The sequence below is a fragment of the Dunckerocampus dactyliophorus genome, chromosome 1 (assembly GCF_027744805.1).
Source record: "Dunckerocampus dactyliophorus isolate RoL2022-P2 chromosome 1, RoL_Ddac_1.1, whole genome shotgun sequence".
In the NCBI taxonomy this organism is placed as follows: Eukaryota; Metazoa; Chordata; class Actinopteri; order Syngnathiformes; family Syngnathidae; genus Dunckerocampus; species Dunckerocampus dactyliophorus.
In genome coordinates this window covers 32,076,542-32,094,935 of record NC_072819.1, presented here as the reverse complement: position 1 = coordinate 32,094,935, position 18,394 = coordinate 32,076,542, and the positions used below count along the sequence as shown (strand labels likewise).

Sequence of the window (18,394 nt, the reverse complement as noted above, 5' to 3'; positions counted from 1 at the left end):
TTTATTGCCCTCTACCAGTTATTTCGCCGATGTTGAAAACATGAAATAAGATTTGGTCTTTTTTGTCTTTGATCTTATTTTTTAATACATATCTTTCAAAATCAAACCCCTTGGAAAAGAGGGGTTGTCTTATATGGGAATAATAAGTAGTTGAAATACTGCACTGTGGAAGCTACTGCATCTTCTCTGCAAACAATGTTAGAGCATGCCTCAAAGCGCAACAAAACCTTGACTCAAATGTTCATAACTAGCAACAGTGAAATACCTCCTGTGTATGCTTGCACAACCTGATGTAGCCCTTGGACCTTTCAGTGTGAGTATCTTCTCTGGCATGTTTAGAATGAAGTCAACACATACCTGTCAGCATAAAAGCGATGATGAGACTTTTCATTATGAAGATGATTGACAACTACCTGTGGCGCTCTCTGGGCTCGCTGTGCTCGCTTTAGTCCCGCCCCTCCACCCCTCCTCCATGGCTTCTTAACTGAGAGTAGCATCATGCTAGCTCACTGGCACTGCTTCTGCTGGACATACATGGCATTCCTGGCATGATGCTGCGTCTTTTAATATTTTGACCACTTCAGCTCCAGCGACTCTAAGCCGGACATTTTTGTTATGGTGTCGGAGGATGGAAACGGACGACGTGTCGGTGAGGGAGCAACTTTTCCATAACCGTGTCCGGGAGACTATCGTAAGTGCTTCGTAACTGACGAGGAGGTTATTATGTGTGCGTATCCGTAACAAAAACAATATCACACATAATGTTCCCTTGCTTAACTTTAAACTCTTTCTATTCTGATGGACTAGTTGGAATAATTTCTTTGGAATAGTTGCAGTCCTGATACTGTCTGTGTGAAATCGCCAAATAAACGTGAATGAACGTCAAAAATGAGAGTACTATTTCGCGTTAATTAGTGCAGGGATGCAGCTGCTTGAAAGGGAAGCGGACTGATTCATCTTTTGTTTTTCAAACTACTCCGGCCCTCTCCCTATCGGTCCTCTGGTATGCATACTTTAAGTTTATGTGCTGATAATATGAAGCATTAGAAAATATACACGTTTGTGTGACATCCCATCTTGAATTTCAGACGAGCAGTGGGACAATATTAATATATTTACAGTAGCACACAGAGTGACCTTTAACCCCAAAGGTTCCCTCTCAGTGCCAAATGGAGCTTCTTGAAGCAAAAAAATTTCCTTGCCAAGTTTGTTGAAAAAGCGGTTGCTTTCTCCATGCTGCAGATGCACGTGAGGGACATCTGTTGGTCTAAAAGATAAATAAATAGCAGCGGAAATTGTCAGTAGTGAGCATAACAGTATATGCTGTGAATCCACACAAAGGTTTGTGTAAATTAACTTATTATATATTTATATATTATATTAATATATATTATTATATATTAACTGCTGTTATTTCATCAACTCGGCGACCAGTCAAACTTTTGCCAAACTGGTATGCGAACATTTACTTGCATACCATCAAAACCACCCCTTACAACCTGAGCAAAATCACTGCTGAAGAGTTATGATCAAAATGATTTCTATTACGTCTTTAAAGGGCTATGCCTCCTTGGCTCTAAATAGGCATGGGCCGGTATGAGATTCAGAAGGTATGATAACCTTGGGCAAAAATATCACGGTTTCACAGTATTGTAATTACACCTTTTTAAATGTGTGATTTTGAAATATCTTTAATGAAAAGAGGAAAAAAAGTCAAGTCTAAACAGGATTCTTTAAACCATATAATAGAACACAATGAAAATGTAACATATTTAAAATAACAAAATATAAGTGAATACTTTCTAAATAAATATAATGCAGTTCTCACTGCAGTCTACTGTGGCTTATCCTACAACTCCAGTCACAAAACAAAGCATAATGCAAATAAATGCAATCAAGTGGCTCAAGAAGGTCATAACAAACAATAACAATAAAAAAAAAACTTGTAATGTTTTTGCTTTATTTCATAGTAGTGAATGTGCAGGTCACACATTTCCACAAGCTTCCGTTTCCGGGTGTGATTGTTGTTAGCAACTGAGACGCTGGGAGTATGCTCCGAAAGTGGCTCAACAAACCCGGACTTTGTGCTCAAGATGCAGCTCAACAAAGCCTAAGTTCCCCAAACAAAGTTAAATGGTACTGCAACAGTGGTTATCAACGTACTTTTACCCCTTTTCCACTGTAGTGAACTTTTGGGTTGGTGCTGGATTAAGTTTGAGGCATGGGTGGAACCGTGTTGCCTGCGAACTGACTCGCCGCCAATTTCACTTTACATTGTCCTGGGGAGCCGTGTCATTACGTCACAGGGGTTACGCCTCTAATCAGGAAATAAGAGGACATTTCAAGTGTTGGCCATTTTTTAATCAAAACACACAACTCACTATAGTCATTGACACTGCACACTACTTACAGGTACAAATATAAATATAAAGGTGCAAAAATATAAAAATTAAGGTGCAAAACATTTTAACAAAGATTGCACGTTGCAGGCTCGTAGCGAAGGGAGGATGATCCATCATAGGTACACAATGAAACTAGTTTGCTGCTGCTGGTTTTTATTTAACCCACCAGCAAGCTGGGACGCCGGTGTGGCCCAAAACTTTGTCGAGCTCCCCAGAATAAGCCATTACTCTCCTCCGACTACTGCCACTCCTGCCTAGGTCTTTCTTTTGGTTTCCGTAGTCCTTTAATTTCTTAAGTTTGTTATTTATTTGTTTGAAAGACTGAACAAAACCCACAGCAGCAATCTCCCCTCTGGTGCATTCCAGGAGCCTCCTGGCCGGGTTCTTGTCGCCTTTTCAAATTTGTTCTGCACTTCTTCGGATGTCCAAATGGACAAGAGACAGCGGATTTCATCTGGTATCCATGTTTTTGGAGCGTTTTTCATTGTTAGTTTGCACTGCAATTGATTGAGATTGAGATAATTGGGAGAGGTTTTTTTTAGGTAACCCCGCCCACCTCATTATGCAAAACTGTTCACCCCCTCGGCCCAGCAAGCTTTTGGAGCCAGAGTTGAACCAAAAAAACACAGCTTCAGTTTGAACCAATTGTGGAACCATGACAATGGAAAACCAAAACTCAGAGAACCAGCTCCGAACCAGGCACAGTGGATAAGAGGTATTTGTCAAGTCCGGTACTCAGTCCGCGCTCACATAAAATGGGGTGTTTGATGTCATATTATTCTACTTCTACTCAAAAGCGAAGCGATCCCAGCCAGTGTATTTTACACAAGGTGAGCAAGTAATTATGGCACATGATGAGTTGAAAAAGATTGTCGCCGCCAACAGAGTGAGTGAGCACCGCTTGCAGAATAATGCTGAGCGTGTAAATGCGCAAGTTAACAGATTAGACAAACTATACCCTACTAGTCCTTTTCTTTATCAACGCTCATCATTGCACAATTTAATCATGTAATTATCCTCTGATTTCAGCCTTTAAAATTTGAATATTTTTTAATATCCTTACTCATATATGAAAGCAGACCTATTATCTTTGTTTTTTAGGCAAAACAAGACATTCACAAACATGAACTTTGACTCTGGAAAACAGAGTGACATTTTTGCCTCTTTTCTGATATGTTGCGAACCAAACCACTAACTGTGTTTGGTTCATAGTGATTTGGTCCTTCTAAGCCTACTCGATTAATCGAAATAACAAGATTCACATTAACATGGAAATGACGAACTATGACAATAATCCCATTGTGTACATGCAGACATACTGAGTGTACTTTACAAGTAGAGTTTTATTCAACATTTAAAATATTGTGTTTTAGTGGCATTATGAACTGCAAATAAAGAGACAAAGCCCCAAGACCTAATTGTACCTGTACTGTAAGTTGGACTGAGAAGAAACTGTGCTAGTGGGTCAACACACGAGTGCATCTTAGTTGGTTAAAATGTGTCAAAATGTAGTGTTCCTTAAAAGATCGACCCACATTTTAGTGGACCTCTCCTCCCCAATTTAATGACGTCTCTAAAATGAGGAATTCCTTTTACATTGCTATATGGTTGTTTACATTATTTACATAACTTTAATCATTTAAACTACAGCTGCAACAATTAATCGCTGATTAATCGATTACCTATTTAATCAACAACTATTTTGGTGTTCGATTGATCGTTTTTTGTTTTTTTCAAAATGTTGACATTTTTGCTACTTTTCTGATACATATGTTGTGGACCAAACCACAAACTGTTTGTTTGGTTCATATAGAGTTGGTCCATCTAGGTCAGGGGTCGGCAACCCGTGGCTCTTCAGCCTCCTTGTTGTGGCTCCCTTCACAGAGCTTTGTGATTTTTATTTATTTCAACTATATCCGACTCACCGCAAATCTGTGAATGCATCTAGACTGCAATGTGACTGCTGACTGGATGAGCAAGGGAAGGGGGATGGGAGCCAGTGTGTGTAGTGGCGCTGGCTTACCCATGTGCGTGATATATGGTGAGAAATTAGCAAACAACAAAAAATGTACAGTCTTCAAAACAAGCACTCCCCTTTTTCTGAAAAGTACCCAACTGCAGATGGTAATTTTTATTGTATTTGTATGTACTTTATTTATCCCACAGCGGGGAAATTTACTATTGGCCAATTCCACGAGTCCATCCATAATTCCGTTAACGCAGAAATCCAGGTGAATGGAATATAAACATTTTTAAGACTTAAAACTGACAACCAGTTAATACAGATTACAAGATAACATGTGACCTAAATTATATTAGTAAATGATACATTTTCCCATCACAGCTTGGGCCCCACTACACCACAAACGCTTTTCTTTTCTGTGCGGCACTGGATGTGCATCTGCATATACTGTATGTCTGGATCAGCCCCAAAATTTAATTGTTTTTCCTTGCCCTTCCCTTTCACAATGTCCACACCCTGCACCTGGATTAAAATGCTCAAGATGGACGTATGGCACATAAAAGTCACAGTAACATCTTGCAGCTGATGCGTGACACGCAACAGTATATTTGCTGACTTTGGCGTTCAACAACTTCAACTAAACAGTGGTTAAGCTCCCTCAGTAATGTCACAGATGTCTCCTTTTGTGTTAATCTGTCTCCGTTCTAAAGTGGGTCAAGCATCATGCCCCCAACAAAGAGGAGGGGCGCCATCTCAACATGCTATTTTTTTAATCCATATATCATCCATAAATTTGTATAACGCTATTCCACTGTGGATTTAGATGGAGCCAACTGGTTTACATTTCTAGTGTTTGCAGTGCAGTGGTTAACGCTGAAATATTTATTGCAGAAGAATAACAATCTATTCCTGAGTGAGTTCACGCACACACTATATACACTCCTGATCAAAATCTTAAGACCAGTTGAAAAATTGCTAGAATTTGCATTTTGCACATTTAGATCTTAATGAGGTTTTAAGTAGAGCTACAATATGCAAAAGCAAGAAGGGGGAGTGAGACAAAAAACATTTTGAAAAAGTAATTGATTGAAAACAACAATTAAACTGAAATGAGTAGCTCCACGGTTCTTGTTAATCACTTCAAAAATGTGTTTGGGCATGCTTGATGCGAGTGTTTCCAGGAGGCTAGTGGGAACATTGCTCCAAGTGGTGAAGATGGCTTCACGAAGGGCATCAACTGTCTGGAACTGATGACCATTTTTATTAACTTCCCTTGCCATCCACCCCCAAATGTTCTCTATGGAATTTAAATGAGAGGAACATGCAGGATGATCCAAAAGAGCGATGTTATTCTCCCTGAAGAAGTCCTTGGTCAAGCGAGCATTGTGAACTGCAGCGTTGTCCTGTTGAAAAACCCAGCTGTTACCACACAGACGAGGGCCCTCAATCATGAGGGATGACCTCTGCAACATCTGCACGTAAGCAGCCACCGTTTAACGACTCTGCACCACCTGAAGCTCCAGTGTTCCACTGAATGAAAAGGGACCCCAGATCATGATGGACACCCCTCCACTGTGCCGGGTAGAAAACATCTCAGGTGGGATCTCCTTGTCATGCCAGTAATGTTGGAAGCCATCTGGACCGTCATGGTTACATTTTTTCTCATCAGAGAATAAAACTTTGTTCCACCTTTTCAATGTCCCATGTTTGATGCTCCCTGGCAAAGTCTAAACGGGCAGTTTTGTGGCATTGAAGGAGACAAGGTCTTTGAATTCGTTTTTTGTTTTTTAAAGCCTTTTCCCGCAGACGCCGTCTGATGGTTATTGTGCTGCAGTCGGCACCAGTAAGGGACTTAATTTGGGTCGAAGACGGCCCTGTGTCTTGATGGACAGGCGATCGGATCCTCTGGCTCAGCGCAGGGTTTTTTTTGTTTTTGTTTTGTTTTGTTTATTATTTATTTTGGTGGGGGATGTCTACCACTTGAGTTTTTGTTTCATAATGCTCAGGATCTTTAAAAAAAAAAGTAGAATGACTGTCTTACTGCGCCCAACCTCAGCAGCAATGGCACGCTGCGAGAGGCCTCGCTTATGCAGCTCGACAATCCGACCACGTTCAAAAAGAGAAAGCTTCTTAGCTTCAGCCATCAGGAGGGTATGACAGTGTGAATGTCTGAGAGAAAATGAAAATTTTGAGCAGATTTTGGCTTTTATAGCCTGTGGTCTTAAACTTTTGATCAGCTAATAAACAGCCTATTTCAGTTTAATAATTGTTTTCAATAAATTACTTTTTCAAAATGCTTTTTGTCTCACTCCCCCTTCTTGTTTTTGCATGTTGTTGCTCTTCTTAAAACCTCATTAAGATCCAAATGTGCAAAATGCAAATTCTAGCTATTTTTCAACTGGTCTTAAGATTTTGATCAGGTGTGTGTGTGTGTGTGTGTGTGTATATATACTCAACAAAAATATAAACGCAACACTTTTGTTTTTGTACCCATTTTTTACGACATGAACTCAAATATCTAAAACGTTTTCCACATACACAATATCACCATTTCTCTCAAATATCGTTCACAAATCTGTCTAAATCTGTGATAGTGAGCACTTCTCCTTTGCTGAGATAATCCATCCATCCCACCTCACAGGTGTGCCTTGGACTGCTCACAATAAAAGGCCACTCTGAAATGTGCAGTTTTATCACACAGCACAATGCCACAGATGTTGCAAGATTTGAGGGAGTGTGCAATTGGCATGCTGACAGCAGGAATGTCAACCAGAGCTGTTGCTCGTGTATCGAATGTTCATTTCTCTACCATAAGCCATCTCCGGACAGGTTTTTATTAATTTTTTTCTCATGGTGTACTTTTAATAGACATAAAGAAGGGGGAAGATTTAAAAAATAACTGCTTCTTCCTCATCCTTTTGTAGAATTGTGCAAGTGTGATTTTCCTTCATGCACCATGTCCAAGATAAATAAACCATGACTAAAATAAAGTCAACACTCAGTTGTACATACAGTAGAAGCACAGGGGGGCATTATTAGGGCATTATGCACTTTGCTTCACTATCACTTTGATTGATGTGCCTCACTAAATCTTAAACTTGATGTTCTTTTTTTTCTCACATGCAGATCTGTGTACTTCTCTTTACATGCCTCTACATTGTTTCCTACCTCATACTTGCCCACTTCAAAAAGACTGCAGAGTTTGTCACAGGTATGTCAGGCCTTTTTCTTTCAGAATTATGTGACTGTGATTCAGACCATTTGCAGCCATTCCTGATCAATTGGACACATTAGCAGAGGAAGTAGGTTATAAAACCCTCCAATTTTATGTCTCTATTGGGAGGACCAGTGTGCAAAACACACATGTAGTGGGGGAGGAGATCAGTGCTCTTGGCAAATTTTTACACTTGGTTTGTGTACCAGAAAGCGTATCAGCCGATAAATTGGGCTGCTTCATGACACCCAAGTTGAAAATTGGTATCCAAATTTGCTTTAAAGCTTTTAGGGCACACGAGAACCCCAGTAGCTCATTGAATGCACCAGTAAATGCCATACAAAACAATTACCAAGAGATTTATAGATGGTCATCCAACCAATTTAAATCAATAACATTTTATTTTGGAAATATTTTTAAAATACCTGCTAAAGTACAAATTCACACACATGAGAAGTGTAACTGACATTGATTGGGTTAAAAAAGGTAATGTGACATTTTGCACAGAATATGAAGGCCACACTTTTCAAGCAAGCACAGGTGTATTCAATTTTTTAAATATAGCCTATTGTGTCGTCCTATTTTTACCACATGAGCTTTCATCAGAGGGCACAAAAAACTGCCATTGGAAACATGTTATTGGACACTTTTTAAAAAGAAAAATTGAAAAAAACTTCTGTATGACACCACAATGTTTGCATGAATGCAAATGTGCATGTCTCTGGACATGGTGCAACACTGACATGCAACGACGTCTCCAGGTGTCCCTGTTTATCGAGACAGGCAAGGGGCAGTGAAGAATGTTGTTCCAAGATAAGCACAAAGTTGTAGCTTCAGGCTTCTTTTACAGTGACAAAAACATTTAAATTAGATCCTTATGGTTCAGTCAACAGTGAATCAGAAAAAATGGTTAAAAAAAAATAAATAAATAAATAAATCAGAAAACAGTTATTTTGAATTCAATATTTTTCAGGTTCATTTCTTCACATTTGAGATGTAGAATTCTTGTCTTACAAATATTTTGATTAATGTTCTTCATTAGCTTGGATGTACTTATGCTGTGCTTGCTTTTTTATTTAGTTATTGTCAAAACACACCTACAAATGCTGTTGACATTTCTCTGGGCTTACAGGGCTGGTGGTTATATAACAAATCCAATAACTGGCTTTCATTTAAAGCAGATGTTGGATGTCCAACTAACAAAGTCCCTCTGCTCTGCTGTGGCTGGGTGGACTACATTATGTGTTGCACATATGTGCCTGTGCAAAATCAAATGCAGTGCAGTTTCGCCCTGCAGCTAAATGGTGATTGTGCAATGTTATGCTCGGAAGTTGTTTATGAAAGTGAAGAGCCAAGAACTGTTTTTTTTTTTTTTTTAATTAAATCGAGGCCAGCTTGGCACATAAGCAAATTACAGTGCTGTGTACGTAGCTGTTCAATCACTTTAAAATACAGCTGCTCATACAGTTACATTCATAATCTATTGTTTCATGATTAGCAGATTGCTTTATTGGTTACTGTATGTCATGCAAAGAGTAATGAGTACATTTAGTGCATTTTTTTTGCGGGAGGTTTTTTGTGTTTGTGTATCAAATTTTCTGGAGACGAAAGACGTACTTGAACGGAATGCTCCAAATAAACCCTCACTCACGCCCCTCTCTGAGGCCAGTGACAACTGCTGCTTTTTCATTCCTGTATGGACTGCTGCTGCTACCCCATACATCTACAGTATGCATACTCTGGTACATGTATAGAGTAGTTTGGAGTTCACATATGAACCTTTTAGGATTAAAGTGTCAATACTATGCTCTCACTGTTTTAACACAATGTAGTTGCATTCATAATTGGATTTTAAAAACTCAAAATGATTAACTTCATTAATTAATTGAACAATTTAATTAATCACTGTGCTCTCTTTTTAGATGATATTGAGGATGCTACTGTCAACAAAATTGCGTAAGTAAAAATCTTGTAATGATTAACTGACACAGGGCAATCTGTTCTCCCTCACTCATGTTGATTGATATCAGTGTAAGTGATTGGACAGATACATGTGCAGTGTGTTTTTATTGCCTACTCAGTTTGTGTATGTGTGATTGTTCATTGTGATAGGGACAGTGTACTTTTGCCCTTTGTTCCTACATGCTGGCACTGTCCTCTTACTTCTCTTAGACTTTCACCCACGGCGCCTGGCCAGCTTAAAGTTAATAACATGTGACCTGAGCATAGTAATACTTTTATTTAACAGCTCTTCTTTTCTCCTCTCACAGGCTGTGGTTGTGTACATTCACGCTGTCAGTTGCAGTGTGTGCGGTGCTGCTTCTCCCCATCTCAATTCTGTCGAACGAGGTGCTGCTCAGCTTCCCTCAGAGTTACTACATGCAATGGCTCAATGGATCGCTTATCCATGGTATAGTCCTGCATTTTTATCAGTCACCTTTGTCCAAAACATCTGTGATCACAAGTAAACACAGCGGACAGATCTCATTTAAAGAAGGTTACAATCTCAAAATCACTACTACACAGGCCTGTGACCCAACTGGTGCAACTTTGTGCAAATTACACCTAATGTATCTGATAAATTTAAAAAAGTAGTGTATTTCAAATCACAGCTTAAAGAATACATCAGAGTCATTTATTTAAAATTAATTTGAAACACTGAAGTACATTGAGGTAGTGGTGTGGTTGACAATATAGCCAAGCTAATATACAACAATAGAACGGGACAAAATCATATAAAATATGTGAAAATTGTATTTTAAACAATAAATAATAGAAAATAAGTTAAATAATAAAGCCATTAAAACAAATGATTAATTATGAAGAAGTACAATAAGAATGAACATTTTGTTCACAATTCACACATGGCTCTGTTTACAATCAGCCATCATTTCAATACACTGAAACTGACTGACTGAGCAGTGGTTTTGATGTTTTAGACGAGTATCCGTTACAGCTCACCCCTATTCGTTATACTATAAAACGAGTATCCTGCTCATCCCTAGTTGTTACACAATTTTTACATGTATTTATTTTTAGACCCCACGACACACTGAAAACTGTGACCCACCAGTTGAGGAACACTGCTATAAACAAATCAAAACGCCATAAGGGCCGCGTAGCATAATTCATGACTAGCTACAAAGCATGGCAAAACTGTGCCTCACAGTGGTGTGCTGCAGAATTGCAATCATATCACTGCTCATTTTTTCACTGAAAGACTAATGCTTGGAAACATTTCTCCTTCTTTGTTTTTGTAGGACTGTGGAACCTAGTGTTCCTTTTCTCCAATTTGTCCCTGGTTTTCCTTATGCCCTTTGCCTACTTCTTCACTGAGTCTGAGGGGTTTGTGGGTTCCAAAAAGGTAATGATGGTGTTGACAGTAGTGCATCTTTTAACAAACATTGCGTCCTGAACTTGATAGCGTCTGTGCTTGCATATTAACAAGTACTTTTTTGTGTGTGTACGGTATTGTGCTTGCATATTAAGTATTTTTTGTGTGTGTAGGGGGTAATGGCACGAGTATATGAAGCAATTGTCCTGTTGTTGCTGCTAGCTCTCCTTGTGTTGGGCATTGTGTGGGTGGCATCAGCCCTTCTCCACAACAACATGGCTAGGAAGAGCCTCTACGGTGAGTCTCCGTTATTATCGTTGTTTCTTCAGTGACAACATTTTCAACAACATGTTTTTATTTCTGATTTTCAGACCTGTGGGAGTATTACCTTCCCTACTTGTACTCGGGCATCTCTCTTTTTGGAGTGCTGCTGCTACTGTGTAGGTTTCCATCAGCATTCAGTGAGAGGTTAAAAGCCACCAACATTGTCAAGCCTGTATGTCTCTCTACTCAGTGTGCACTCCTTTTGGGTTGTCGCGAATGTTTAGTGTAACTGGCAGCCTCTTGGTCAAACCCCGGGTGAGTCACAATGTCATCCATGGTGAATATGAATGGGTTGTTTTGCACAGCAGCCCTTAGTCACTGATTTGTCCCACAGCTGTTAGAAGATGTAGAAGATGCTCTCAGCTGCACCACATTTGAGGAGGAGTCGCTGTCCAGGAAACTGAAATGTGAGTAGGATTCCTCGATCAAACGGTCATCTACACCTCTGATGATTTTGTGCTGAGGTAATATTTTTCTGCTTGAAGGTGGCAGTTCTCAGTTGTGCTGGGTCAAACTGAACATGGAGGCGATGAAGAAAGATCACCAAACACTCCGGACACAGCGTATCGCCTTAGGTATGTGTGACTCTTCCAATAGTTTTTACAATGCATAGTCGTTTGTTTGTTTTCTTAACCGGTTATCCTTTTGTTGATTTTACAGAGACACGAAGGAAAGCTTCACCTTGGCAGAGAAACTTGGGATATCCGTTGGCCATGCTTATGCTCCTCGTCCTCACAGTAAGCATTCATGCTGATTTGATAAGCTGATTTGAACACCAATTTTTTTTTCAGGCTGCAGTTGGAACATTGTGTAATATTTTTGTCTGTTTAGGTGATGTGTGTACTTATGGTCTGTTTCAATGTATTGGAGTTGCTCCTTGATGAGACTGCTATGCCCAGAGGAATGGAAGTAAGGATTTATTTACAAAGACACTAGCATCTCCCCCAGCAAGTGGTCTGTGTGTGCATGCTGATGACTGATGTTTTTTATGTGTATTTAGGACCCTCACCTTGGGATGGCCTCCTTCTCAATGTTTGGTTCACTGGGTGCAGCGGTTCAAGTAGTCCTCATCCTGTATCCTTTTCAATATATTGCAAATATTGAACATTTTACATTACATAGTCATAAACTCGGGTTGACACAAACTGTACGTTCATACATGAGTCATTTACACCCCGATGTTGTCCACTCTTCTAAAACTGCTTAATTCCGATATTATCCTTTATAAATACCTAACAGCTATCTAATGGTGTCATCGGTAGTTGGATTCTATAGCTCTCCGCTCTTCACTGGTCTGGTGCCTCGTGCAAAGGACACCAACCTCACTCAGGTACTATATCACCCAAACATGCCACGCAAACAGCCAGTGTCGTGTATAATAAATATGTTTCTGTGCTTTTTAGATGATTGGCAACTGCGTTTCACTTCTCATCCTGAGCTCCGCCCTTCCAGTTTTTTCACGCACACTTGGTAAGGTTGTAAACAAACACACATTCAAAGTTGCTGTGTCGGCATCATATACTTGTAGTTCTAATAACTGACACAAGAGGGCGTTTGTAGTCCTTCGTCTTCATGCGAAGCAAAGCTTGTCTGTCTGATTTCTTCTGGTTTTAGGGATTACACGCTTTGATCTACTAGGAGACTTTGGCCGGTATAACTGGCTTGAGAACTTTTATGTTGTCTTCCTATACAACATGCTGTTTGCTGGCCTTACCTCTGCCTCCCTGATCAAGACAGTCACATGGGCAGTACAGAGAGAACTTATCCGTGCATTTGGTCAGTATTATTATTGATGTTATCGTTTTTATTTTTGTATTACATGTGTTAAAATGATAGCATCTATACTTCTTATATATGTGTGAGCGATGAGAGTTGATATTGACTGCACTTGAATGGTTGTGTCATCGGTTTTCCCAGCTTTAGCCTCATTTCCCTGTGGGCTGGCCGCTTTTCCTTAGATAGAAAGAATACAATTCTTACAGGAAAGTGTAAAGGGACAGGAGGAGAGTGAGATCCCCTTGGGGACCTTCAGGCCCACCGCCCTAGACCCCTTGCAGCACACACGCCCTTCGACTTTCCACCCAATACAAACAAGCCCTCAAAGCACACACGCACATACACACACACACACACACACACACGCACATACAGTCCCCCTTCCTTACAGTTCAGATAGCATCTCTTTACTAAGGCCACTCACTTTCCCATTGCCTGCCAACTCACTTTTGTTCCATGATTAATTGACTCTCGTTTAACCTAAATTGCTATTTTCTCTAGTTTGCACTCCACCCTACAATTGTGCACCTTTTTAATTGTATTTATTTATTCTTTCAGGTCTCCACAGACTACCTTTAACCGTTTCTCGGTCTACTGTCCCATTCAGACTCCTCCTAGCAAGTGGACTGTCTAAAATCCAGTGACCTTTATCTTGTCACTCATTTGTTTTTAAAAATACTTTCTTGATCAGTGTGTACTTGTTTGACTAAAGACTTGTGCAATTCAGCACAATCGTCATTGTCTGGGACAGTCTGCTTGTGCTGAACAAAGCAACTTAAGAAGGTGATGAGTCCACTTCACTTTGTCGAGTGGGTGCACCTCTCAGAGGTTTTATGATCAAAATATTGAAGCCTGTGCAGTCATATAACCTCTAAAGACAGCTCCAGGGCCAACCTGAGACGTGATTTATTACTCAAAAAGCAGGAAGGTGGATTTAAGCCATATTACATTGGCATTGCTACCACATGGAAGTAGCCTCCAAAGAGGATGAAATGGATGGCATTTGAAACATACAAGTCAGCAAAGCTCTTTTGAAATGTTATGCTGTAGCTGTGAGATAGTTTCCTCTTCCTGCTCCAGGTGGATAGTGCGCTCTATTTTTCCTCTTTCCTCTCGAAGGATGTTCCACTATTTTAAGAGTGTAAATCTCACTTCCATGTGGTCCAGCCTGGACTGGCGTCATTGAAGGGAAGCTAGACAGAGCAAACAGAACAGCAGGGTACCATGTGGGGTCTGTGGATCCACAGGCTACACATTTGATGAAGACATTCCAGCTACTTAAAATTTCTCATTATGTATTTTTGTACCAAGTTTTTTAGATGAGCGACTTTATGGAGTCACACCGTTACTCCTTGACATAAAAATACTATAAGAAAGCTTTAAATTATTTCTATGCATCCATTGCCAAGTGAAACTCACTGGGACGGAATTGTGTTCTAGACCAACTAAACTGTGAATTATTACAGTAGTATCTCGGTTAGCGTTCTCCCCGGTTAGCGTGTTTTATGCTTAGCATAGACAATTTACGCCACAGTTGTGCCCCGTTAGCATACAACATGGTGCACGTCTTGTCATATCTATGACGACATCACAGATGGCCGACATAACTTCCGGTTCCGGTTGCCATTTTGTTTAGCTGTCTAATAGAACGATAACAAGGAAGGGTGTTTTGTTATTTAAAAAATATATTACAAACACAGTGGACTACAACACGACAAGGCGCGCGCCATATTGTACGGTAATGCATGAAAAACGGAGGCAAAATTGGGGCATAAGTTTTCGACGTTAACCGAAAAACAGGCTAACCGGCGCGGACGCTAACCGATATTCCACTTTACATTGATTTGTGGGGAAGTGCAATATGTTGAAATCAAAGCACACTGAACTATATTGGTGATTTAAAATGGTATGGCATCTCAGCTGCCTCTGTCTGTGCGGATGTGTTGTGGTAGTTTTGGTTATGCATCGCCTTCTGGTACCAGTTTAAATCTTCACATAACTTCAACTGTGTCTTCATCAGTGCTAAGTAAACATTGCATTCGACATTGTGCTGCTGATGGTTTGTCACATTTTTTCATTTGCTGCTGTATCAGCAGGTTATTAGATGTTGGGTGGACCAGCAGGGGGCAGTGTATTTCAAGTTCAACATCAACCGCTGTGTTGTGTAGTTCTTTTTGCTCCCTTTTGATTTATTTACTGTATATTGTATATAAGGGCACTCTGAACTTTCTTATTCACTTTTTTACATGGATTTTCATTTCTTTTTTTCAGTGGGATCACAATGTTTCTAATATACTTTCTAAATCATATGTTTGGGAGCAACACATCCCCATATTAGAATTGTTAGATTATGTTGAATGTGATACAACTGAAATGCAAAATCTTTAGAGTTGTTCTCAAAGATTGCAAAATGTGCTCGTTTAACAATTTCTATGTTGCTTTAACAGGAAAAAACAATAAAAGTTGTCTTGTTTTTTTAAGTTGTTTTGAATGTTTTTTGTGATACTGTAACCTTTTACAAACTGGGACAAATGTCTCATCAGTATGGGTATTTTTGACCAATGTGGGCGTTTGTCCTCCACCTCCCTTCACCCTTTAGTTACACTTCTTTAATCAGCTCAAGAAGAAAGCTGTATTTTTGCTTGTCTTTCAGCAGCGTCCAGCCATGACGCCACTACAGCCATAGCCCACACTTTCCCTGCTCTGATGCAAGTGCCAGATAAAAAAAAAAAGTCTTGAATCAGCAGAACTGCCATTCTCTCCTTCACGTCCCCACCGCCTTTCTTCCATCACTTTTCTTTGCCTATTGTCCATTTCCTCATCTCGTTTTTCTGAAGTCAGTTCAAGAAAAGGCCGACTCTTAATTCCTCTCCCTTGATTTTTTGTTTGCATTGCTGGTTTTGTTTCTTTGGATGTCTTAATCAAGCTTATTTGCTTTAGGTTTTGCTTTGCTTTGTGTTTCCTCTACAGAGAGGAAATGAACTCAAATGTTGCTGTAACGTTTGTGCACATCTGGAGCCTGCTTAAGTTGTGAGGAAGTGACACGAGTGCCAGATATAAGGTGTGTTGAGAGACAGGCTTGTGCCTTATTGTTGGGTCTCATCAGTGTCATAAATGTTGAGCACACCTGACCTAAATTGCTGGAACATGGCTGTTAATAGGTATGACTGTGACTGATGACAAGTAGTCAGGAAATGCATTTCATTGAATTGTGTTGTGTGTATGTATGTACTGTATATAAGTCTTGATCATTAGTAACATGGTCAAAATTAGACATTGCTGAACAATATTTTTAGGATTGCACTTATTCATATATTTCAATCCAATCTGTGCTCCTGGAGGAAGAGCTAGTCCGGACTGACACATTTCAATACCTGTTTGAGGCGGACGACCACCCAACACTGAGCCTCAGTGCTGTTCCAGGTTTCTTTGTTAAAGTTTTTCCTTGCCTCCATTGCTGAAGTGCTTTGATCATGTGGAGTTGATGTTTGAGCATGGTCTTTGACTTGTGTGACCATGTGTTAAGTGATTTGAAATAACTTCTGTTGTGAATTGGTGCTAAATTTAAACAATCTATCCTTTAAAATAAGGGAGCCGTTTTCATTTGTCGGTAATGTGTATAGTATGTGGGTTTCTTACTAATTGTGAATTACTAATGTCTTATATCGCACATTTCTGATGAGCATATTGTTCAAAATCTTAAAGTGTCATGACTTAGATTTTTGTAACAGCAAACTTGGGAGGGATCAATTTATTCCTATCCAAGCCAAGTACGTTGCCCTCATCCACACACAACCCTTCTGTATTAGTCTTGATTTAGTCTGGGGAAACTTTCTGAGAGAACCTTCCCTGCAGCAAAAATATGAAGTGTGTGGTCGTGCAATCAAAGTGCTGCAGCAGTCCCATTGGGTTGGGTGACACACACCATTAGACTGGTTGTCAGGCGTCTCTTGGACAAGGCAGCAGACGGACAGCTTGTAATGGGATGAGATATGCTATCTTTATTGTCAAAACAGAAGAATGAAGGGGGGAGGTGGAAGAGACACAGATTAGCTTTCCTGACAGTCGGCCGTTTGAACTGTTTGCCAAAATGAATTAGAGGCCTCGTTTGTATGTGCACAAATAACTGAGGCCGTCCCAGGAAAAAGGCGAGACTTGCTCGCTAATCAACTGATAATGCCTTGCACTATGTTTGCCGCTGCTGCCTGCCATCATGCGTGCACACTTGTGGCACGCTTGCTTCACACGTGCGGGCTTTTTTTTGTTTCTTTGAATGTTGTGTTTTTTGGGGAATGCGAGGCATTCTGAATGTACATAGATTGCGAGTAGACAGTAGGCCTGAGTCTGTGGGCCCGGTTAAAAAAAACAAGGTAGAGCATCATATCCAACCTTTGACCTGTTTGTTTGGGGTCAGGAAGTTCCACCCTTTTCATTCTATTGTCCCCCCTCAGTACAACATCTCGACGTCTGTCTCCGCGTGGTCAGGTCTTATTTTCTCGACCCCTGAATTTTTAAGGTGACCAATATTTCCATTAAATACTTGACCAAAACTCCATTAAACACTGTGTGTGCAGCCACATCAGAATGCACCACCCTGCCTTTTCCTGCACTGATAACATAGTGAGAGATGGTGGTGGGCAGGAAGAAAGGATGGGTGTTGGAGCAATGTCAGATCCTTGACTTTTCTTTTCCCCCACAACCCTTCAAACAGCCTCCATCTGAGGAAGTAGAACCTGCATCTTTTCAGCTCCGAGAGACAAGACAAACACTTGAGGTGTCAAAGCCAGCATTGTTCCAACACATACATTTGAGCTTGTAACAAGTATGTCCTGTTATATCCGAAAATTACATGACACTAACAAATTACGTAGGATACATGCAGTTGCACTCAAAATTATACAACCCCCATTGCAAATTACATTTACTTTGAAAATGTACCATCTTTCAAGAGATGGTCAATTTTTAAAAATATTTGTTGGGTTGAAATATTTAAATTGTTTAGTGTTTTTTATTCCAAACTGCTGCAAGTTTTGAAACTTTGCAAATATAATTTACAATAAGGTTATTGGTTGATTGAAACTGTACCAAGAAAACTGCAGTACTCCCTCTAAATACACTTTTAACACAACAACAAAGAAAGAAGTACAGTGTTTTCAACCAGCTATGCCACATGCAGAAGAAGCGAGACACGAGTTACATTTTTCTGCAGCAAAAAAATTGCTACATTTAAGTCACTGACACATTCCAAAAAATTTGCGTACAGGGCCGTAACCATCAGATTTCTGAACTCTGCTAAAGGTCACATAGACTGCATAGTCAACAAATAGTCATTGGTGATTCTATATAAAGCTTTAAAAGTTTCTCTATCAATTAAAGAATTT

General features: G+C 39.9%; 1 protein-coding gene across 2 annotated transcripts; it reads left to right on the top strand.

Annotated features, from left to right (window-relative positions):
* The first annotated feature begins 484 nt into the window (after positions 1–484).
* Positions 485–16,782, top strand: lmbr1l (limb development membrane protein 1-like). 2 transcript variants are annotated; one of them, XM_054785456.1, is made up of 17 exons: positions 485–649; positions 7,492–7,576; positions 9,502–9,535; positions 9,850–9,989; positions 10,840–10,943; positions 11,087–11,210; positions 11,285–11,353; positions 11,428–11,492; positions 11,572–11,644; positions 11,723–11,812; positions 11,898–11,974; positions 12,069–12,146; positions 12,238–12,311; positions 12,477–12,567; positions 12,641–12,707; positions 12,852–13,013; positions 13,572–16,782. In XM_054785456.1, exons 1-17 carry the CDS (start codon positions 629–631, stop codon positions 13,655–13,657), a joined length of 1,440 nt encoding a protein of 479 aa, XP_054641431.1. In that variant the 5' UTR covers positions 485–628; the 3' UTR covers positions 13,658–16,782. The 2 variants fall into 2 exon arrangements, with proteins under 2 accessions (XP_054641431.1, XP_054641423.1); XM_054785448.1 differs by having other exon boundaries at positions 485–691.
* Positions 16,783–18,394: the final 1,612 nt, after the last annotated feature.

Coding starts and splice junctions, on each gene's coding strand:
- lmbr1l (XM_054785448.1), top strand. CDS start 629: ATGGAAACGGACGACGTGTCGGTGAGGGAGCAACTTTTCCATAACCGT. Junction 11,813..11,897: donor GACACAGCGTATCGCCTTAG/GTATGTGTGACT, acceptor TTGATTTTACAG/AGACACGAAGGAAAGCTTCA. Junction 12,708..12,851: donor AGTTTTTTCACGCACACTTG/GTAAGGTTGTAA, acceptor TTCTGGTTTTAG/GGATTACACGCTTTGATCTA.